A 23,710-nucleotide genomic window follows, 5' to 3' on the forward strand; every position below is an offset into this window, starting at 1 on the left:
GGGGGTATTTGGCCTACTCTTCCACGCCAGCCAGACGTCTTAGAAAATGTGGGAGCACCCACACTGTTCCTGCGACGGTACCGTGTACTTATCAGCCGCGCAAAACACCGGAACCCCGTGTTCGTGCCGGCATTTATTTGTGCCGTGTTGACGACGGTGACGAATCCGCCCCGACTGGACGGAGCCGCTCTGGCAAGGTGCGTTGAGTCGTGACGGTCGCCACCAGGGCAGCCTCCGCCGGTTTTCACCTGTGCAGACTGGGCTGCACCACAACGCACGCCTCGCTCGCACCCGGCATCCAACAACACCTGACACCCATCCACAAACAAGCCCGACCTTCTGCCGACGCTGTTAAGGGCCGCTCGCATCAAAACGAGAAATTGTCGGTTCTCAAGGGCGCGCGACGGGGCCAGGTGCGCGTCCCGTGCCCATCACGCCGCGGTCACTTCGCTCGTGACTTGCTTGAGTCGAAGTCATCGTCCGTCTTCCACGATTCAGCTCGGCGGCGACAGCTGCTTCTGCTTCGGCTGATTATTTCCCCCCCGGGAATTCGTGGGTGCGTGACGCCGGTTGATACGGTGAGGACCATCTCTCGGCGCGGCGTTGTGGAGGTCGACCGATCGCTCTGCGACTCGAGGCCATGCGTGGGTCTTTGATGCTGTCTGGGCATTGATGTCAATGTCTATTTGTTGTTGTTGTTGAATTTTTTGGAAATTAATATGTGGCACCAACACTAAATTAAGTTGTTCGACATAGCAACGCTTATTCGAGTACATGTTTGCAACCCAAGCAATAGGTTTCAAATCAACCTCATATTTACATGACTTTTGTACTCAAGGTGCAGCCCTGAATTTGGGCCTCCTATTCCACGCTGATCACACGGCCTGGGATATACTTTTGTAATACACGTGCATCGTGTGGTAATGCATGTCACTTCTTGTGACTCTTGGCGAGATTGCACGTGGCTTGACATCAGCCCTAATGGCTTTTGCTATTTCTCAGCACTGGCAATTAGGGTACCGACTGGAGAATTGCAACCTTAAGGGTTCATGGAAAAGGTTGAAATGGACCATAATGGAAAAGAAATTCGCTGGCATGAGGAACGAAGACAAATGGGTTTGCGGTTTGGTGGAGATTATTGGCAGTTTGTCTTCAGTTGTGATAAAACATTGCGTGGGGAAAATGTGTTCTGCGGCAAAATAAGTTACTCTTCAGCCAACGCAGTTCCACTTGCTCCTCTTCGTCTCCATTTTAATTCCATTCTGGTTCTTCAATGGCTCCGTTTGGGGTTAATTTTCATCTGTAGATGGCTTGCGGACACTGAACACTTGAAGTCGGTAACGGCTCTTTGAGTGGTTAATTGTAAATAGTAATTGATCAACAAAGCAGCAAAAGCAGCATTGCAATCGAGATATACTGCAATGTTTTTTTATATTTGTAAAATGTTAGTAGACAGACCCAAACATGTTTTGGATTAAATGTTGTGGTGATAAAATCGGGGATGTTTTCATCTAGCAGTGGAAAGAGCATTGCTAATCATTGACCATATTTAAAATGCAGGGTGGGGCGGACGAGTGTACAGTGGTTAACGCAATGTGCTATAGTAGGCCAGTTATCTGAGTTTGATTCCCGGCCATGGCTATCATAAGGGGTGCGTGATATCGAAATTATTCCTGGCCCCTCTCCATGAACCCGCAATGGACCAAGTGTGGTGAAATATGGTGAAACAACCCCCAAGACTAACACGGTGTGCGAAGGCCTTCAACCAGCAGTGGCTTAGCACAGGCCTGTCATTAATTAGAAATATATATATTTTGGTATAAAGTTGGCAGTATTAAGATGGGGAAGTATTCATCGAGCAGCCTCAATGAGCATGCTAATAAATAATTTTCTTCCAAGTACAATGCTGAATGTTATAGTTAACATAATACTCGTCAAAACAACCATTTGGGGTATCCCTTGGTGTTTTTATTTTTCTCCATATGTGACCACCCAAAATTCTACTTTTATTATTAAACCCAACTTTTCCAACTCCTTGCTCATGAAGACATTCATTCAAATCAAACGATTAACACATTTGATATTCTCGCCATTCTTACGTACAAAACTATCGTGAAGGCGCTGTTGCGTTTCACAGACAGTCTGCAGTAGTTTCACAATAGGGGGCGATGTTGCTGTGTGGTCTCGCCTAGAGCACCCCCAGTGGCAGCTGTCCCTATGCAGTAGTTTTACAGTCGGGGGCTATGTCGCTGTGTGATCTCGCTACTGTGAGTCGAGAACCGGGGCATCAATCTACATCCGCTTTGTTGCAGAATTGCATTTGCACGAGGACTGATTTCTTTCCACATTGCTCCTGCCTTGTGCAGCTGATAAAATGACATTCTTAGTTGACCCAGAAGCTCACGTCGACAGCAGGCATAAGCAACGCGGGTTGCCTTGCATTAAACATGTTGGACAAATGACCGTTCTTCATCTTCAGGCACTACCCACCGGCTCGACAAATCATCGCTTGTGTGCTGCGAACACAATTTGACGGAGGTACTTGGCAATGCGCACGGTTGGCACAGGCCCCTTGCGAGGAACACAACGTGAGACTCTTCTCTCTTGCCCGGTGCCTGGACTAGGGGATTGCCACCACTATATCGAGACAAATCATGGGAGGGAGAACATCCTACGATACCAGACGAGGGATTAACGTGCATGCCAAATGCGTAATTCTGTAGTTGCGTAACTGACAAAATATGGGACTTTTAACGTCCTGGGAACATGTTGCAGATTTCCCCAGGACAGCGGCCTCAACGATAGCACACTCCTTGGTAAAAACCTCACCAGATGGCAGACCTGACTGTAAAGTAATGTCACATTAATAATTATGGACCGTAAAAAGTGAAGGCTATAAGTGCATTTAACTTATAGTTACCAGCGAAACGTCGTACTACTCAAATTGTAAATGTTGTGGATTTCTCTCCAACACACAGGTGGGTTGGCGTTTTGTTTACGTGACAAATCCCTTACTAATTGGCTGTGTCAGGTGGTGGAGGGTTACGACACATTTTTACTTACGCGATCTAACCCAAAAACCTTTATTATGAATAATATTGGTCGTGAAAGCCTACGTGTTAAAGTGACTTATGAACCTACATCTCGGACAACGCATGCATCACGAGAGCGTGTTTGTGTGCATGTGTTTGCCACAAGCACGTGTGGATAATCCAGACTTGATGCCTTGCAAAAGCTTCTGGTGTTTGAACATCTTAACGCCTGCTGTTTTATCGCCAGAAAGGGTAAAACCTCTGGCCTTATTTCCCCCCCACCACATCTTCGAGTGTAGTCAGTGAGACTATCCCAGCTGGAGCACCATCTTACAGACCGCACGTATAGCAGGCAACCCGCGTCTAGGGCAGCCACGTGTCCTTGTTTTCCACGATTGTCCTTTCATCGAGGCAGCTGTCCACGTGCGAGTCCCAGGGTGGTGTTCGCCAATGCGGTGCTCCCCTCTCCCCGCATTGCGGGATCTTCTTCCTCCAGCGACGTGCCCTGGTCCCCGTGGCTTCAGAGGCGGCAACCGCGGCCACGACGCACAGCGCGTTGGCACCTGTGGTGGGGCCGAACCGTCCCAGATTTGGTTCTCAAACCGGAACGGACCAAACAGCGACCCGGGCGTGCGACCGCGCGCTCCGCGTGTTTACTGCAAACAACGGCGCAGAGGAGACGCGTCGAGCAGCAGCAGCAGCACCCACAACAATCGCTATCGGAGCATCTGCACAATCTGGGGTTGGGGTTAACCATAGCCAGGATCCATCCCCGGCCTGTGGGTTGGCCCCTGTGCAGCTGCACCGCCTGCGCACCCTGCTAGCAGCACCACCTGTTACTGATGCTCTCTCCGCTGTGTGTGCAGCTGTGTGCTCGGCGAGATGGACCTCACCGAAACGTCGGACTTTGCCTCTGCCAACCTCTTCTCCAAGATGGCAGAGATCCGCGCAAGCAAGATCAACTGGCAGCCCTACCTGCAGTGAGTGCGGCAACGTCGCACACACACCGATGACACGCGCGTCTGCCGGGGCCATGGCCACGCACATTTGTGCATTGTATCACGATCATTGTTGTGTCGTTATTGTGTCACTGGTGTTGTGTCGTTATTGTGTCACTGGCGTTGTTGTGCTGTTATTGTGTCACTGGTGTTGTTGTGTTGTTATTGTGTCACTGGTGTTGTTGTGTCGTTATTGTGTCACTGCCATTGTTGTGCTGTTATTGTGTCACTGGTGTTGTTGTGTTGTTATTGTGTCACTGCCATTGTTGTGTTGTTATTGTGTCACTGGTATTGTTGTGTTGTTATTGTGTCACTGCCATTGTTGTATTGTTATTGTGTAACTGCCATTGTTGTGTTGTTATTGTGTCACTGGTGTTGTTGTGTTGTTATTGTGTCACTTCCATTGTTGTGTTGTTATTGTGTCACTGGTATTGTTGTGTTGTTATTGTGTTACTGCCATTGTTGTGTTGTTATTGTGTCACTGCCATTGTTGTGTTGTTATTGTGTCACTGGTGTTGTTGTGTTGTTGTTGTGTCACTGGTATTGGACAGCAGAGGCAGTGCATAGAAATTGACTGTTGGACTGTACTCTGCTCTGACATGTATGCTCCTCGCCTTCACCAACGTGCACTGAACAGCGTGGTGAAGTTTATTACACACGCCTTCAAGTGTGCCAAGCTCTAAGCTTGTCCCCCCCAGCCCACGGCCCCCCACCCACCCCGCTGCGGTGTGTGTGTGTGTGAGGTGTGGCCAATTATTCTTCTCAACGTGCCCCGCATCTCCTGGTCGCGTCTCCCTGGACCCCGTTACCCATTGCTGGAGGTTCAAGTGTAAAGAAACAGATTTGAAGCTTTCGTGACTGCAAGGATTCATATTCTTAGGTTTTTTCGGTAAAGTCACGTAGGTAAAAAATTAAAATTTAAATTAATAAAAGTAAAATAAAATAAAAATAAAAAATCACGACGTTTCGGAGGCAACGCAAGCTTCCGTCTTCAGGTGGAACCGTCACAGCCACGACAGCTGTATCAAGTAAATGAGAGATTACAAGAGCTACCACTCCGTATATATAATGGTTGAAGAGGGGAAGGGCCAAATACGGCACACTTTTTGTTAATATGGTAAGGTGAGGCTTAAGACTAAGAATAGACTGCATAACAAAAAACTGAGCCTTTGTTATGGAGAGGTGCGGTTTGTGACTACGCCTAGCCTACATAACAAAAGTGTGAAAAGAGAAAAAACTAAACCTGGTAATTATTAATTTTAATTTTTTACCTACGTGACTTTACCGAAAAAAACCTAAGAATATGTAAAGAAACAGCCACGTGAAGGGAGTTTCACAAAGTATGTGCGTTGATTCACCAACCCTCGCCTCCAGAGTGCTGGGATTACAGATCACGTGCATAGCAGCAACCCCCTGGCTGATGTGACTATAAATCACTCGGAAAAGTCACAATGCAATTATTCATCCGTCAAAAATTGATTCTAATACTCAGGATACACGCGCATCATTGTGCATGTTAAGAATCGATTGTTTCACAATAGTTGTGATTTGTATCCCAATAATATGCTTATGCTACACTTAGTTTCACGAGGAGAGAACAAAACTCGACAATTAGAAATTAAAATTGAGAAACGCTACTTATGAGATGGTAGAAACGAGACAAAACGTAGCTGATCCTTGAATCGGATTGCAATTCACTCGGGCGGGGGAGGTGCATCGTTACATGCCGAGACATCAAAATCAGAAGTTTATTTCCCACTGAGTTAAGTCCATTGAGCTAAGAAGCTCATTTTCAAAGGCGACACAGCTGGCATGCATTAAGGTGGCCAAGGGCTTACTCAGGTGTTAGGGCGCTGAACTACCGCTTGAGGAATTCTGGATTCAAATCTGGATTTCAGCTGCCTGTGATTAAACGGTGTTCTCTGCGGTGTAGCATATATGATGGTCTCAGCGCAGTCAATAATCCCTGGACTTCTGATTTAAAAAACATCTTGAAATTAAATAAAATGTTCACTTAATTTGGCTTAAGGTCAGCTCTAATAATAAACAAGTGTCTGTTTGACTCCCACGTGATGACACCTTCCTCTGTTGCAGGTGTGTAGTAAAGCACGCCTCATCATGTGTGAATAAGGGGCCACGCGTAGGAACATGAGATGTAGTTCTGTGTGACCTCCTCATGTGCACCGTTCTCTAACGCACGGGGAGTGATATTCTTGGTTCTTTCGGTAAAGTCACGTAGAAGGGAAATAATAAAATAAAAAAAATATCAAACAATAAAATGATCACGAAGTTTCGACTGCAACACAATCGATCGTCATCAGGTGTGAAAACCACAGCAAGAAAGAACCGAGAATATGAATCCCTGCAGTCACGAAAGCTTTAAATCTAAATGTGCACGGGGAGTGATGCACTGCACCACGAGCGTTCAGAATCGACTTCTCGTCTCATCACAATAGCATCGACACCTCATCGGGAATAAAAATTATTTAAAAAAAAACACCCAGAAAAAGAAACAAAACAAAGAGAGAGTGCACGATCATTTTTTTTTATTTTGCTGGTAATGTGACTCATTGATCACGTGAAATTATAATGCGATCTCTTTTCATCGCTGTGAAGTGTTAGAGAATGCGCTGTGAATGTCAGGCTTTGTGCCGGAGCCGACTCGCTCGATCCAAACTTTACAAAAGAGTTGCGAACAACATTTTTATCCCGAGTCTCGGCGGTGTCGTTGATGGTCTATCCTTTGTCACGATTCCACAGGGTGCTTGGCTGCAAGGGTGGGGGCTGCAAATGAGTCTGGGAAGTCTGCGGGAGGACAATTCGGATTGGCGCAAGAGGGCACGGATTTTGTGAACTTCTAAAAAGGCCATTCAGTTCGCTTTCTCAGCGGTGACTGTCGCTGTCCAATTAAGGTGCCTTTGAAGAAAAGTTATTTTCGAAACCCTCCCATTCAATTTATAAAATCAATAGTGACACCTTATATAAGGGGTATAGACAAGAGATAGAGATGCGGTGAGATAACAGAAGTCGACAAACATGGATAGATAATGAGAAGAAAGATGCAGACAAGATAGATGTGAGCGAGATGAATGAGATGTTTTAAACAAATATTAAGTATCTTGCTGCGGTCAATGGCAGCAGGTGCTTTGACCATACATATTCATCCCGTCTGCTTCATAGTGGACCGTTAAAGGTCCCGTGATGTTATTTTCACAGGAGTAGGCCGTGTCTCATGGTCAAAACTTTGCCAAATTAAAAACATTGGCAAACAGATGTAAATCGTTGCCCCCCACTGCAAAACCTTGGCAAGACCCTCCTGAAAAAGTGTCTTGAGATGCAGAGAGGCTTTTATGGGCAAACAAATATATTAATTCTTGTTATCGTTATGATGTTCGTTAGGATTTTAATTTGAGCTGATATTTGATGCGCCCATTTTTTTTAACGAGCCTCTTGGTACCCTGATTTGCTTATGAAAGTAATTACATTTAGAAAATATGCAACTATTATAACCTAGGCTATCACGAGTGCGCAATATTCACACATTGTAAGCTCTATTAAACAGCTCCATCTTGCATTGTCGACTGAACTGGTTAAATGTTTATAAAGTGTCTCGAACATTGAGTTCTAGGCCAATGGACCACTCAGTATGTGAATGGGTGGGTGAGTAGGTGAGTGAGTGGGAAGGAGAGTTCCAGACCACACTTAGTAGGTAAGTGGATGGGTGAGTAGTTGAGTGAGTGGGTAGGTGAGTGAGTGGGTAGGTGAGTGAGTGGGTAGGTGAGTGAGTGGGTAGGTGAGTGAGTGGGTAGGTGAGTGAGTGGGTAGGTGAGTGAATGGGTAGGTGAGTGAGTGGGTAGGTGAATGAGTGGGTAGGTGAGTGAGTGGGTAGGTGAGTAAGTGGGCAGGTGCGTCCCAGGCCGATGGACTGTTGAGTAGGTAAGTGGATGGGTGAGTAGATGAGTGAGTGGGTAGATGAGTGAGTGAGTAGGTGAGTGAGTGGGTAGGTGAGTGAGTGGGCAGGTGCGTCCCAGGCCGATGGACTGTTGAGTAGGTAAGTGGATGGGTGAGTAGATGAGTGAGTGGGTAGATGAGTGAGTGAGTGGGTAGGTGAGTGAGTGGGTAGGTGAGTGAGTGGGTAGATGAGTGAGTGAGTAGGTGAGTGAGTGGGTAGATGAGTGAGTGAGTGGGTAGGTGAGTGAGTGGGTAGGTGAGTGAGTAGATAGATGAGTGAGTGGGTAGGTGAGTGAGTGGGTAGGTGAGTGAGTGGGCAGGTGCGTCCCAGGCCGATGGACTGTTGAGTAGGTAAATGGATGGGTGAGTAGATGAGTGAGTGGGTATATGAGTGAGTGGGTAGGTGAGTGAGTGGGTAGGTGAGTGAGTGGGCAGGTGCATCCCAGGCCGATGGACTGTTGAGTAGGTAAGTGGATGGGTGAGTAGATGAGTGAGTGGGTAGATGAGTGAGTGAGTGGGTAGGTGAGTGAGTGGGTAGGTGAGTGAGTGGGTAGATGAGTGAGTGAGTAGGTGAGTGAGTGGGTAGGTGAGTAAGTGGGCAGGTGCGTCCCAGGCCGATGGACTGCTGACCGCGAAGTCGCGAGGTCCGAATCTCGCCGTCCGATGTGTGCGGAACGATCAGCGTCGCCGTGAGCCGCCGAACGGAGGATTGCGGCGATTGAGCGTGCAGTGTGCCGTGTGCACGCCCATCAGAGTGCGTGCAAGCGGACCGGTGTGCGTGCTCGTGTCTACGGACGTGCACAGCTTGTAATCAATCCTTGGTTTAATTGGCAGCCGGTGCAAGTCATCACGAATGCCGATGGTGCTCTCGCTGCTTCATCAAAAGGTTGAGGTGAAAGAAGCCCCGAGTCCCAAATGGCATCTTGCCGGGATATTTCCCTGACCACGAGAAGTGATGGAGACCACCAGTGTGAAATCACTCTTGCGGGCAATGGTATGGAACAGTGAACAAACTCTGAGTGCGCGTGCAATGTGCTCGCTCGAAGAGTGAGCTGTGTGCATTGCAGTTCAGTCCAAGGGAACATTCAACGGAATGAGAAGTGCGTATGATTTCGTGTCTGCTTTAAACGATTGAGGTTGGAATTGATAAGAGCCCCAGTTTTACTGCGGGTGATGTGGGGGAGGGGGGACATTTCAGATTATTTTACAAAGGTAAAGGTGCAGCCCTGCAATTGCCTGCTCACACCACTGCTAGCGGGAGCTCTAAAGGATCCCATCTTCTTAGAGGGTATTTGGCCTACTCTTCCACACTGGCCACAGATCGTGGATGAGGCGGTTTGTCCCCACGCTGCAGCTCACCACACGTGGCCAGCCTCCGTCCGCACAGCGGTATGCCGGGTACCCCACGGCATGCTTTCATATTCTGATACATTGTAGTCTGGCCAGAGAAGATAAGATGCATTCCCTTTTAAATGTGGCGTGCCTGTCTTGTGACGGAAGTTTGAGCTCATGTTTTTTTTTATGAGCTCATGCTATAAACCAAGCTCCGTTATGTCTGAGGCTGGACATATGGTTTATTTACAAACGTCTGTGACAGGATTTTCTGACATTGTTTTGATAAAAATTTGTATTTAAGCACTATTTATTTGTTGTTTAACCTATTCGCAGTATGTTCCGGCGTGGATGTCGTGTAAATAATGTGTCATTTTGCTCTTGGTTACTTTGAACATTTACTCCCTGTAATGGATGCTCCGTAACTACCACCACTAAGTGACCGCCGTGGGCCCTCTGGTCGTCATTGTACCAGAGATGCTTAACTTCACGGGGCCTCGCCAGCTACAACAAAGTCTTGAGAGCTTTCGACACACATTCAAGAAGTTGCGAGTTTTTATTTCCAGTCGGGGATAATCGACTCAGTCCATCACGCCGTTGTAGATTAACGCAATGGGTGGCCACTCTTGCACGAACATCATCCGTGGGCTGTCCGCTCATGAGAACTCGCAGACGACATGGGAATGTGGAATTTATCTTCTTGGTTCTTTCGGTAAAGTCACGTAGAAGGGAAGTAATAAAGTAATACAAAGAAAACATATTATTTTATTATGTTTTATTTTTTATTATTTTAATTATTTTATTACTTCCCTTCTACGTGACTTTACCGAAAGAACCAAGAAGATGAATCCCTGCAGTCACGAAAGCTTTAAATCGAAATTTAATGTCGAATTTGTCAGATGAGTCGCATTCCATTAGCTTATCGCTCGTTTAAAGCGATGAGATATTGCGACTCTTGTTTCATTCTCAGGTTCATTTCGATTCTTCACTCCGGTTTGGAGCATTTCCATGTGCCCCACGCACGGTTTGCTGGGGTGGATTGCTACGCCGCAGAGCCGTGAGGGAAGAGGGGGGGGGGCAACGGCGTGTCGAGGCCTTCATCCAGCAGTGGAATGACCATGGCTGCTGCTGCTGCTGCCTCTGCAATCGCTTCCTCGGCTCGGAATGCGCCGCGGTCGCTAAGCTCTCAAGACGTAATCTGCACGCGCTATTTTCAGTGTGGGCGGACAGTGCCCTGTCCGCTACACTTAACCTGATGTTAGCCACTGGCCCAGGCATTGGCATGATTACCGTAATGGGATTGTACCTCTCTCCGTACCCAATCGCTTTCTCGTATCATTACATTCTCGGAGCCGAAAGCAAACGTCCCCGTAAGCCGCGGCAATTGTAGCCTCGGACCAACGGAGAGTCGTGGGCTGCCGTTGTGTTCGTCGTTATTCGCGCCGCCCCTCCTCCGCCTCGATCGCTCCTTACGATTCCCCGGACGGAGTAAAGGCAGAGGCGCCGGGAGAGCCGTCACAGTAATCCACCGGAGAACATTGATTGGCATGTCAAAAATAATTTTGCCCCATCGTTTAAAAGTGGGCCCCATTTTCGCCGTCGCGACGAACGATTGCAAACGGCCGTTGGTGTTGAGCCCTTCGGATGCGCACGCCACATCCACTGCGGGCACGACGCGTGGATTCTCGGCAGCCGCACCGCAATCAACTGGCCATTCTTTCACACGTCATGGAAAACAATAATGACCTTCAGTCATTTCGATATTGTTTACTCCATGTGGCTGTCACGAAGGCGCTTTGTTTCTTGTACGGGTGTAGTCTGCCAGTCGTTAGGCAATGCTACTTTGTGGTTTAACCTAATTGGGTATGTTGGGTAATTAAAACCTTGTTAGACTGCCACCTCATGGGTGTAGGCCAATTCGTTTAAAAAAACAACATATATATCGTAGATATTATATATAACGTGTACATGTCATCAGAGCGTGTGTGTTTGCATGCTTTGCCGCAAGCACATGTTGTTAATGCAGACTTGATGCCTTGCAAAATATATCCATTTGGTGTTTTAACATCTTAACACCTGCTGTTTTATTGCTCGAAAGGGTAAACCCTCTTCTTATTTTTCATCACTTCATGTACGTAACATTTTGTGATGTCATAAAACGGTTGGAACGATAATATAATGCCATACAAAATGTGTCACGTGGGATCGTGGTTGATGGCGAGTATACGAATCTAAATCATAAGCAGGTAATCTGTGTTTATGTTGTTTATCAACATACAGCTGACATCAGAGCCAGTCCTGCACACCCCCCTCCCTTCTACCAATCAGTTTGGTGAAGTATGGTCAAACTACCCGCCCCCCCGCCCCGCATGACTGACACGACATGTCATTGAACAAAGGCGGTCACCGCATCGCGCGCTCTCAGATGCGCTTCTGCGGCCGTCTGGAACGCTCTTCCTTACGATGTTAGGAAGCCACTGGAGCTATGGCACTTTAAAATCGTCTAAATTGCAAACTCATTTATTTCAAACTGCTTTTTGTCTTTAGTTTGTTGGCTACGTACGGTGCGAAAGAAGTTCAGCATACAAACACGTGCATGTGGAAGCGCTCATCCCATTGGTGCATCGAGAATGGCTGGAATGTATTATTTATTTTCAAACAGCGTGGGGCTTTAAACGCAGTCGAGTGCTTCCGTATTCCCTCAACTCATCTCCACACTCGGTCTTGGACAGCAAGAGCCTCTTGACAAGGAGGATGTTCATTCCAACAGCTGATGTCCTCACCCCCCCCCCCTACTCTTCCCTCCATCATTTTCCTCCGATTGAGTCTGTCCGATATTATCTCACAGAACTACATTTTTCTCGCGTACAACTGAGTCCGTAACGTTTACATAAGAGTGCTCTTAAATTGCCAATAACATCCGTTAACCCGGCAGCATTGGTTTAACATTCCCATGGACACTGCTGATGAGTACCTCGAAGGTAGAATCCTGTCAACAGTTTACTTGTTGAAAACAAATTATCTGTCGCTGGGCGCTGGGTAGTTATCGATCAACAGGCTCGTGGAGTCAAACACGGGTTTCTGCTTATACGTGGAGACCCAGAACAGAGTTTGTGCTGTCTTTAACTTACATTATTTTGGTAATGCTGGGACATAAAAACTAAAAATATCGTTTTGCATCCCTTTATACAATCCACTGCTGGATGAAGGCCTCATCATGCTGTGTCAGTCTTGCCGTGTTGTCTGACCATACTTCACCACGCTGATCAGTGCGGGTTGGCAAACGGGCGTGGAGGAATTATTCAGAAACAGTCGCAGCAGAGAGTTAGCCGACTCGAACCCACGTGATCAGGCCCTAAGCACTGTGCCACCACTCCACCCCAATTGTTGTTTTATCCGTGAACCAACTCGCAGGATTTGTTGTGTGACATGTTTTATTTCAATGATTCGATCATCATAATCATCATCATCGGCCATGGCCAATCCACTGCTGGATGATGGCCTCCCCCATCCATTGTGCTTTGTGACAAACCCACCTAGCATCGGGGCACGAACTGCTTTAATCGCTCCATCTCATCGGTGGACATACCCTTGGCATGTTTCCATGCGCAGTTTACCCACAACAATAGAGTGTTTTGCATTGTAATTCTCTCTGCAAACATTCGCAAATTACTGAAGCAGCAGCAGCAGGAATCCAGCTGCCATTTGGCCAAGAAGGAAGACGCGGAGAGCGATGGGATCGGGATGCGGAGAGCGGTGTGGCCAGTACTAAACTATTTATATTTTACCAGATAAGGCCCACTGAGCAATATATCTCTTTTCAGAAGCGACCTGGCCATAAATGATAGCTCAACGAAGCGCCTTATCGCTTGGAAATTGATAGCATCCAAATACTCCAAACGCACGTTGATTTTCAATGCGGAGGGGAAAATCCACGCGACCACGAGGCGAAACACGCAAACTCCAAATAAACAGCAGCAGGCGTCAGGGTCGGGATCGAACCCACGCTCCCCCGGCATAGCAGGCGAGTTAACCCTGGCCGCACAGCCGCTTGTCTCCTGTTCGGGCGGAGGGACGAGTCACCAGCGTGCGCCTCTTTGCGTGTCCGCAGGAGCCAGCTCATCGCCGCTGACGATTTCGAGTTCATCCAGCGGTTTACCTCGGCTGGGGCCGAGCAGCGGCGCCGCATCGCGGAAATCGAGGGCACGCAGGTACCTCGCACACACAAACATCGGCAGCGCGAGATGCCGTCGGGCCCGTAACGTCTAACTGCTGGGCAAAGGCGACGTTTAGTTTGTTGGCCTTGGCCACGTACGGTGCGAAAGAAGTTCGACGTCCATGCGTACAAAGGCCTCCCAAAATTGACTTCCACTTCTCTTGGTTGGCTCTGAGCGGTCGTGGTCTCGGAACTGCGCGACGCCGTCTCGCCGCTGAGGCCTCTCGACTCCGTCTGCTGCTCCCCCCCCCTCCGCTCGGTCTCTGCTCCGGAGCGAGGCTCCGTCTCTCGCTTCTCTCGTCAGTTGTTTTCACGACCGTCTCAAAGCCTCGGGATTTTTAAGAGGTCACAGGGGGAGCTTTCTAAGACTTTGTTTATTTCCTTTTGGGGTCAATAGATCCATCAAATATTTAGCGGAGTTAGCCAAGAGAAGCGTTATAATAAACAGAGCCCAGTGCATGTTTCTACGGGCAGAGAGGGAGTTCGAGTTCGAACCGAGACACTGGAAAGGTCACAATGGTGGGATCTGTCGGGAGCATCCAGTGCACAGTGATGAGCCGAATGGTAGAGTGAGTTTAGCTCATTTAATGCAAACGCAGAAGCGAACTGATAGACAACATCGTGGTTATAAAAAGTTGCAAATATGCTTGCTCTTACAATATCTAAACGTAGCATAGACGGTATGCTGTTTTTACGTCGGTATAGGAAGCTATTGTTAACATTAATCTTCTTTGCGATTTAATCATTAAAATGGGAGTTAAACTTCAATTTATAGTTGATGATGAAACCCAAAGTATCTGTACTCCTCCACTTGTTCGATTTGTTGATTATCTCGACACATAACCTGGGTCGGAAACGTGACAGGATTTTTCTTGTTGGAGAAAATCATTATTTGCATTCAGAAATAATTTTCAGGGGAAATAAGCTGACACTGAATAAGATCAAGATGAAATTGTAACTCAAGGTGTACCTCTTCTGGGGCATTTACAGCTACCATTCTTTTTCAGTATCATCAGCAAAATTTTTAATTGGGATATAACAGCACAATGTAGAGAGAAAGAGACGGGGCTCTATATATTAAGATTAAAATAAGATTAAAAAGTTGTGCTGGCTGGCTGGCAGGGATGGGCGGATGGTCATGTCCAATGGACATGCGGATTGCTTTTCATTTAAAACCAAACCAACGGAGCTACAATCGATCTTTCATAAAACCGCAGAGGTTCTTTATATTTGTTTCATTATCCCATTCGCGTCGCCGTGCGGATTTGGAGTCAGGCTGCTCCGACCAGGGATGCCTTCGCGGGACATCGCGGAGTCCGCGGGCGAATCGCAAACATCGCGAGCTCCGAGCGGCTTGCCAGGGGAATCGTTTTGCCTCCGGGACTGACTCTGCTCACAGCTATCACAGCCGAAAAACTTTCTGAGCGATGAAGTTCCGCACGATGCTCCTGGCGCCCCTTCTGATGTCCTATCAGCTTGGCTTCTTGTCGTTGTTTTGTTGGCCTGTGTGATCCCGAAACGCATTGCTTGTTGAATTTCGGACAAGCTAACATAATTTACATTAAATTTCGATTTAAAGCTTTCGTGACTGCAGGGATTCATCTTCTTGGTTCTTTCGGTAAAGTCACGTGACTTTACCGAAAGAACCAAGAAGAAGAATTTACATTGTTGGGATGTCCCATGAAATGCTGCCTTAGCAGCGAGCGCAGCGGACTCGCAACCCAGAGGTCCCCGCTTCAATTCGATCTCCCGGTGCGGCAGTTGGAACAACGGCGCGAGTTTTCTAAACCTCCCCCACCACCCAGAAGTGTAAATGCCCTACAGCAGCCGTCCCCAAACCTTTTTGGCACCAGTGACCGGTTTCGTGGAAGATACATTTTTCACGGACCGGGGGAGGGGGGGGGGTCATCATTGGGTCTTTCCCCCTTTCAAAGAAGCTCTCCGGCGACGTTTGTTTTTTTACTCATTGTGGCTACTAGGGGCTCGAGCTTGTGGGCTTACCAACACTGTGACTGAGACGAGTGCACAGTGCGGGAGAGAGGCGCGGACGGAAGTGGTGAATAATACAATAATGGGGGCGGGTCACGCGCGGACTCACCGCTCTCACCTCCTGCTGCTGCGCGGCCCGGTTCCTAACAGGCCACGGACCGGGCAGGGGTCCACAACCCACGTGGCCCGTGGGTTGTGGACCCCTGCCCTACAGCACTGTCGGTCCGTCCATAAGTAGGGCGCGTGTGGCGGGGTAACGTGTGGGTACTCGCACCCCCTTCCAAGACGTCTGGCCAGCGTGGAGGAGGAGGACAAAGTACTCGAGAGAAGGAGGCTCTCTAGAGCTCCCTCGACATGAGGCTCTTCCACCAGCAGTGGCGTAACAAAGCAATTGCAGGGCTGCACCTTTACCTTGACTTCGTGTTTTTTTTAATTGCACAGTACAGCGCTCACTATGTCGGGGAAACATTTGCTTAAACGATGCATTATTAATGGCGTTCCCGTCAAGCGCTCATTGCCGTCGTGCGCAATGACTCATTCAAAGTTTTAGCTAGCGCAGCTTCGATTTGGCAGCTTAATTTTTTTTTCTCTAAATGTCAATAGACGGCGGCCGCGAAGACGCTGTAATTAGGGCCGACTTGCTTGCGCGCGCAATATGGCGAGAATCGAGAATAGAGTCGCTCTCCCTGTCTCTCTCTTTTTTTTTACGATCAGTGGAAATAAGAAGATGCTCGGTGTAGTCGGCACTTTGCTTCGTTCATCATTTCGTATATATATATTTTTTAAAACTTTGCTTTATGTAACCCCCGTCTCGCTCACTCTCTCGCTCACTCTCATGCTCTCTCTCGTTCTATCTCTTTCTCTTTAAAAAAAGAAATGTTCTACGATCAGTGGAAACAAGAAGATGATCGGTGTAGTCGGCACTTTGCTTCGTTCATCATTGCGTAAATTTTTTTTTACATTTTTTTTTTACTTTGCTTTATGTAACCCCCCCTCCCTCTCGCTCACGCTCTCGCTCACTCTCGTTCTGTCTCTCTCTCTCTCTCTGTCTCTGTCTCTCTGTGTCTCTCTCTCTCTCTCCGCAGTGCGCCCAGACGCTCCTGCACCTGGTGACGCGCATCGTGAAGGAGAGCGTCGTGCAGTTCGTCCTCGTGCTGATCGAAGACCTGCTGCAGGTGACGCGTGCACAGCCAACTTTCCCACGTGGCCGCGCTCTCCGGATTATCTCGCTTGTGATTGGCTGTGCCCTCCCAGCTAGAAGGGGCCGAGGTTCGAAACCCAGACTCGTGTGCCCTTCTGCGTGCAGTTTGTTTGTCCGAAACTCATTTTTTTGTTTCCATTGGTTTCCTCCGGGTTCCCGGGTTTCCTCCCATAGCTTAAAAGAAAAAGACAACCTCACAATGTAGCTGGCGTTGGCCAAGGTTAGCAATGCTGAAACATTGCCTTGCGAATTACTCTGTGAGAATTGCGCTGGGCAACATTGCCTCCTACTGCGAAAAAAAATGTGGCAGGATTCTCCTGAAAACGAGTCGTGGGACTCAGTGAAGCTTTCCTTGGTAAATAGGCATAACGACACAGCCGTGCGGTAGCGCGTTCGCCTCAGGTCGCAGACGTTCGCGGTTCGAGCCCCATGGCCGCCCTGGTTAATAACTGGCGGTGGGTGTGGAGAGCTCCCTGGAGCGCCCTTTGGTGGAAGCATGTCCGCTAGCGGTGGCGTGAACGATAATTTTAGAAGGCCGCGTGACGCCCGGCATCTTAGCTTGAAGTGTAAAGTGCTGCACCTTCACCTTTCACGCAAACTCATCATGTTGTGGCACACTGAGCCTCACGCAGGCCGGCCGGATGCATTGCCTCTTAGCCTCCCCTGCTCCCACAGCCTCCCCCCTCCAATGGCTTTCCCTGCTTTTCTGTCTCCGCCGTCGTCGTGAACCCAAAGCGCGGGTCGTGGAGGTCAGGGGAGGTGGCCAAGGGTCACGGAGCTGTGAAGCCCTTGTGCTTTGGGATTCCCACTCCCGCCTGTCACCCACCACGGTTCAACGTTAAGTGGCCTTCAGTGAAGGAATTCATTTCCGCGCCAAACATCGTCCATTTTAAAATTTCATTATTTTCTCAGTTGCGTCGGGACGGTTCTCCGCGACTGTTGACTCCCCGACTTGCGAGTTGCTCGACGGGCTGTAGCGGCCTCGCGTTTTGTTTCCAAAAAATAGTTGCTTTATTTATCGAGTCGTTTTCTTTTTTTTTAAACCTAATGACATCTGATTCTAGAGCGCAGGGTTTCGGGGTCTTGCCGCAGCGTAGCTCGCGTTCTTGGCCACGGCGTCCGACGTTTCGCTCCGCGTGCCCCCGGGATTTTCTTGCAGGAACGATGCGAGAGAAACTGTTCACGTGCGGTCCAACTCACGCAGATGAATCGCGTTTCTCGTGCAGGAGAACGGAGAGCACGCGCAGATCTTCTCCGTGTTCACGCGGAGGAACCACAGGAGCCAGTGGGTGCTCTTCATGCCCATGCTCAACCGCCAGGACATCCTCACCATGCACCTGGTATGAGCAGTGCCACACACGCATACACACAAAGACCCCCCCCCCACCCATATAGCCTGTAACAAGACTGTTGGGGCAAGTGCTGTTAGCGAGCACCTATGAAGGCCGGCACGGCGCAAGAGCGGGTGGGTGGCCAGCACGACGCCCGGCCGCCTTTGTCTCCCTAGTGGCGATGTTTACATACTGCACCCAGGCACTCATTTGAGGCTGAGTAGACCTAGGGGAGGCCCAGCACCGGTTCGGATAATGGTCACTGGTCTTCATGGCTGTGAGTGGGAATCGAACTCGGGTCGGCTGGTTCGTATCACATCGGTATCCACTTCCATCGTTAGTTTTGTCTCTCAACCCCTCAGCTTCACCGCACTGCAATCACATTTTCTAATGTAGCCATATCATCGTAATGGCGATATATTTGTGGCTGTGGAAGGTCGTAAAGTGGGGGTTGTTTGTGTGGAAGTAAACAAAGAAGCAAAGGGAGTGGTGGAGCGATAAAGACGGGCGGCTATAAAGTTGGCAGCAATGAAGGATATTTTATTTTCGTTACGAAGCTAATTGAATGACTTGAAAGAGGCAACCTGATATGGACAATCACATCCCCTTTGATTCTCAATTCAAATTAAATCGCAATGGTTTTGCGTGGGTAAGCGCCCGCATGAGAACTGATGAATCAACGTGCTGTTTACTTTGTAGCGTTGTGGGGGAACTCGTTTAGAGGGGGGTGGGGGGGGTCGGTGTCCACTTGGCACGAGAGGCCTAGCACGTGTAAGCACACTGTGACGTCAACACATGCAGCGGTGCGTGATGCATTTTTATAATTACACGTCACAGCTCTGGTTTAAAAACTAATTTCGTTTTTTTTTTATTTTGCGCGCTGGAACCTTTCAATAATTCATCGAGTGAAACGCTCCAAAACTGCACGGCAGAACATTTTTAATTGTCAAAGGAAAATGATCGTGGGTACAAAAGCAACTGAGTTTGGTGTGGTGATTTGATTCAAATTTTGTATTTTTTTCCTCCCACTAAAACCCGATATTTTGATTTCTCAGAGCTAGAATTTATTCACATTTTAATTATACAGTCATTGGCGACCTCGTTAAGACCATTATGTTCCTGATCAGCTCCCTGACGGTCTGTTAACACCGAGTTAATGATTCAGCGACGTGTGCGCAGCGTGTGATTGTTGCTGGTTTGCATGCACTCGCCTTCTGGCAGCGAACAACATCGTGGCGGCTTTCATACGTCCTCCACTTCGCAACAAAAGATCGATCGAACAAAATTTCCACCGCACAGCCCCAGGGGTTTGTAAAGAGCTGCACTGAAGCTGAGCACCCTTTTACAACGACAATAATAATAATAATGTATTTATCCAAGAAAGCCACACTGGGTCGAACGACTTTTGTTCATTGGGTTTTTATTTCAAGATGTTTTCAGCCATTTCACGTTTTATACCGCGTGTTATAATACAGAGAATAGTGCTGGCTGCTACACTATGGACGAGGTGGCCTGGGTGAAGGCGAGGCTGTTATGTTTCGGATGGACGGCCATGTCCTCTTCGCGTGTTGTGAAGAAGGCCGGCCAAGCAAAATGTAAATGTGTCCTTCCCTCTCACGGGAACACATTGTTCCTGGGTTTGAAAAATAAAAATCACAATCTCCAGGCAGCGACGGCTTGGAGAGGCCCTTCATCCAGCAGCGTATTGATCGTGGCCGATGACGACCGTGAAGGAAATGTAAATATTCACGGTAAACACGGCGCGCTAATCTCACGGCATCAAAGTGCGCGCAAATTGTTTTCGTTGGCTACCCCCGGCCGTTCGTTTTGCGGAGGCAAAAAAATAACCGGCGATATTCCGTAAATGTGCCGTTTATTTGTCGAAGAGATTAAAACGACGGTGCCCCGCGCGTGTGTGTGTGGACATCCGGCTGGAGGTCGCCCTTGCTACAGGAATCCATTACCCTTTTCCATCTGTCAGTCGAGTACCCGTTGCCCAACCACCAGAATGTGGCCAGGATTTATGGACTACCTTCATCACCCGCACGGCTCCTGCCCCCCACGCGTCCCTCCCTCCCGCAACCCTCTCTTCCAAATGTCACCGGCAAACAAGCGGCACATAAACAAACAGAATTAGCTCTGCCCCGCAGATGTAACATTTCTAAATGCGTTTTTGGGAAGTGCACTCGGTGTGCGCGCCACCAATAGCTCAGCTCGGAGCGGAGAGCCCCGTGCGGTCCGGGTACCGCCTGCTGTCTTGCGCACCCAGCCCAGCTCTGTCTGTAACGGCGGGGATGCGATAATGCTCTTGGCAAAGATGACCTCGTGTCAATGTTTCTTGTTCTGTTTTTAAAGATGAAGTTGTGTTTGCTATTAGCAGCTTACCCGAGAGTAAACAGACCAATTTGTTGAGAGGGTAGCCCAGAAACTTGCAGGTAAAACCAACGTTGAAAGGGGTCGTCTTTGGTGGACAAGGCGGCGATGGACATCACGTGATATGTGCGGCTCGCAGAGTGACACTGTTATTGCCCATTGATTAGCGCGGTGTTCGTCCTCACACCTCTTCCTTCCAAGACATCTATCCGGTGGAAGAGTCGGTCAAATCCCCTCTTAGATGGGCTCTCGAGAGCTCCCTCTGGTGGAGGCCCTCTCCTTCCAGCAGTGGCGTGAGCCACATATTTCTAGGCTGCACCTTTGTACCTTTAAAAAAACATTATTTTAATTAACTTTATCTTCTTGGTTCTTTCGGTAAAGTCACGTGACTTTACCGAAAGAACCAAGAAGATGAATTCCTGTAGTCACGAAAGTCAACATTTTTAAATAGAGTTTGAGATTATTTGATTTGTTACATGGATGATCGCGTCGGGCCAGCACAGAAGCAGCTGCAACACAAACCAAAGACATCAACGTTGCAGAAAAAACGATGCACATTTATGATTAAAAAAATAATGTGATCAAAAAAAAGAAAATTAACAGTTCCTAGGACAAACACGCATTGGGAAGCGTTACAGAAATCCCTGCGTCGGCACGATCATCAACGTCCTACCCGACGACTTGGCCTTACCGCAAGGAACCTGTGTGGGAGAGCAGGGATGCGCTTTGAGCGAGCGGAGGATGTTTATTGAAGCGGCGAATTGACGCCGCGCAGCGGTGCGCGGATCGCATCGGGCGAGTCGGAGGAGAGCGGCTTGGAGCCTGAGCACCCCCCCCCATCCACCCCAGCGCGCTCTCTCCTACCTGGCAGCGAATTTCACGCGCAAATTACAAAACCAGCATCGCCCACCACCTCCCCACTCACCCCTCTTGTCAAAATAATTAATTGCCATAATTTCTGCAACCTCCTGTGTTGACCCACTTGCTTTGTTGAGCACGCGTAGTTCCCGGTTCGCCCGTTGAAACAACTACGGTGCAACTTTCTTAAACCCCCCAAACCTCATCGCCTCTGTCCACCCAGCAGTAAAATTGGTTAAAAATGTGCTTTATTCGCATACATATGTTTTTGTGATTTGCTTACCTTTTGCTATATTTCGCACTCCTATCGCGTGTTCATGTTTTGTTCTTGTAACGTTCTGACCCCATGCCTCGACTGGACATCTGTGGCAAAGAGATTACAAGCTCATTGGATTCCTCCTCCAGTATAAATAAATATTCTGATTCTGGGTTCGACACGGTTAGCTCATGGGCGATCGGGGTAGAGGGTGGGTCGACTCACCAACCTCCGAGTAGTCTGACTATTGTTGAAAAGTAGACCAAGTGCCCTTTCGATGGGATGTCTCAAATTCCCTCTACGTGAAGGCCCAGACGCCCTTTCACGAATTGCGTCCATGCCGCGTCCATAACGCGCGCGACATCTCGGGGCGCAGTTTGTTTGTTATTTTTTACGCCGAGAGGACCCCCATGATTGAACCTCGTCCACACAAATGCTGCTTTGATCCGGCCAGAGTCCCCATAAGTTCTGGTTCCATAGCACAGCCGTGAAAATTATCTGCTTCCTGTTCCCGACTCTCGCTGCTGCTGCTGCTGCCGTAGCCCCCTGGCATAATTTTGGGTTCGAGTCGCCTTTGACGTGAATGTAATGTTCTTCGTTTGAAGACGTTAGTTATGCCGCGCATTGGCACGGCGCTGATTTAAGTGGTTCCACCAGGATTTCTGCTGCATTAATGGAAACGCCATTCCCACCGAGGGCCACGGTTATTTAATGCGCTCATGCTCGCACATGCAGCCCGTTCGTTATTTGTTTACTAGGCTTGTAAACGCACTAAGAGCAGTAGCAAACATTGATTATAGATGCGTGCGTACCCCCTTAAATGTTGATGTGTAATATCCGAGCTATTTTATTTCACTTAGTGCATCTCTGTATGTGCAATAAAAAAGCCCATTCATTAATGAATGTTTTTTTTTTTTACATATAATAGCAGAAAGCTCTATGCCACAAATAAACATCTCTAAGTGGCCAGATGGGATTCGTTTTGCTGCGCGAGACCATGAGGGATTGCGACGGCTGGGGATGGCCTTCATCCAGTAGTGGATAGAGCCTGGATTATGACGACGATGATTATGATTTGGGGTGCAGTAGTGGCACAGTGGTTATTATGAATGATTACTATTGCACTTGTTTACCCAGGAAAGCTTCACAGAGTCTCGCTACTCGTCTTCAGGAAGGTTTGCGCTCTGTGCGATGAACTCAGTAACCAGAGTTCGATTCCCGGCCACGTTGCTCGCTCGTGAGTGACGTCGATTTAGTTTTGAGCCACCCCCTGCGTACCCTCCCACACTGATCAGCATGGTGAAGTATGCTGGGAAATATCCCAATTACTGAATTTTTTTTGGAGGGGGAGTGGGGCCCCACGGTGGCAAGATGTTAACTACTTCGCCTGGTATGGAGGAGGTCGTTGGTTCGACCTTGACCCTGACGCCTGCTGTATACTTGGAGGTCGCATGTTCTCCCTGTGATCGCCTGGATTTTTCTCCGGGTCCTCCGGTATTTACCTCCACATTTAGAAACATGCGTTTATAGTATATGGCTGCTTTAAATTTGCACGCGATAAGCAATTCGTTGAGCTATCATTTGTGACCAGGTCGCGTCTCAAAAAGAGCTATATAGCTCAGTGGGCCAGACTTTATAAAATAAAATAAAAACATTATTTTGTTTTTGAGTAGTTTGGGAATGGGCCTTTATACAGCAGTATATATGAGAAGGGGTCATACATTATTTACGAATTATAATTGAACTTCTAATTGGTATTAATGCTGAGCTTGGGCAGTCGATGTTACCGAACGTTGAATCTACTAAGGGTGGCAAGAAACACACGCACAACACTGGAAGACACATCAATAAGAACGACCTCTGAATTATTTTGCCAATGATTACATCTTACCCCCATCGGTGTGGGCAGCATGACTCCAAACACTGATGGATCATCTCAGCACCATGTAACCTGCACGGTCAGTGGGACTCGTGTTGAATGGCTTACAAAATCATTTGCACCAGCGGCGTGGTGCTGAGAGTGCCGTGGTGCCGGTGATTGTTGTCACGCAAAAGCAGCCAGGGTCGGCTGGTTGCCGCCCCCTTACAAACACGAGACGCAGCGCTGCAGCAACCCGCAGAGTCCCGGATCACTCTCTTAGATGTCACAACACGTTAACGTCAAACAGACCTA

The 23,710-nt window shown here is 48.3% G+C and overlaps 1 protein-coding gene across 1 annotated transcript in view; it reads left to right on the forward strand.

The window, feature by feature from the left end:
* The first annotated feature begins 367 nt into the window (after positions 1-367).
* LOC144938537 (V-type proton ATPase subunit H-like) overlaps positions 368-23,710 on the forward strand; it is a 104,159-nt gene continuing 80,816 nt past the window's right edge. The window contains exons 1-5 of the mRNA XM_078866455.1: positions 368-578; positions 3,899-4,012; positions 13,425-13,524; positions 16,604-16,693; positions 17,946-18,059. Coding sequence (XP_078722581.1) covers positions 3,915-4,012; positions 13,425-13,524; positions 16,604-16,693; positions 17,946-18,059 — 402 coding nt within the window. The 5' untranslated portion in view covers positions 368-578; positions 3,899-3,914. The remainder of the gene's footprint in view (positions 579-3,898; positions 4,013-13,424; positions 13,525-16,603; positions 16,694-17,945; positions 18,060-23,710) is intronic.

This window comes from Lampetra fluviatilis, chromosome 2 (assembly GCF_964198595.1).
Source record: "Lampetra fluviatilis chromosome 2, kcLamFluv1.1, whole genome shotgun sequence".
In the NCBI taxonomy this organism is placed as follows: Eukaryota; Metazoa; Chordata; class Hyperoartia; order Petromyzontiformes; family Petromyzontidae; genus Lampetra; species Lampetra fluviatilis.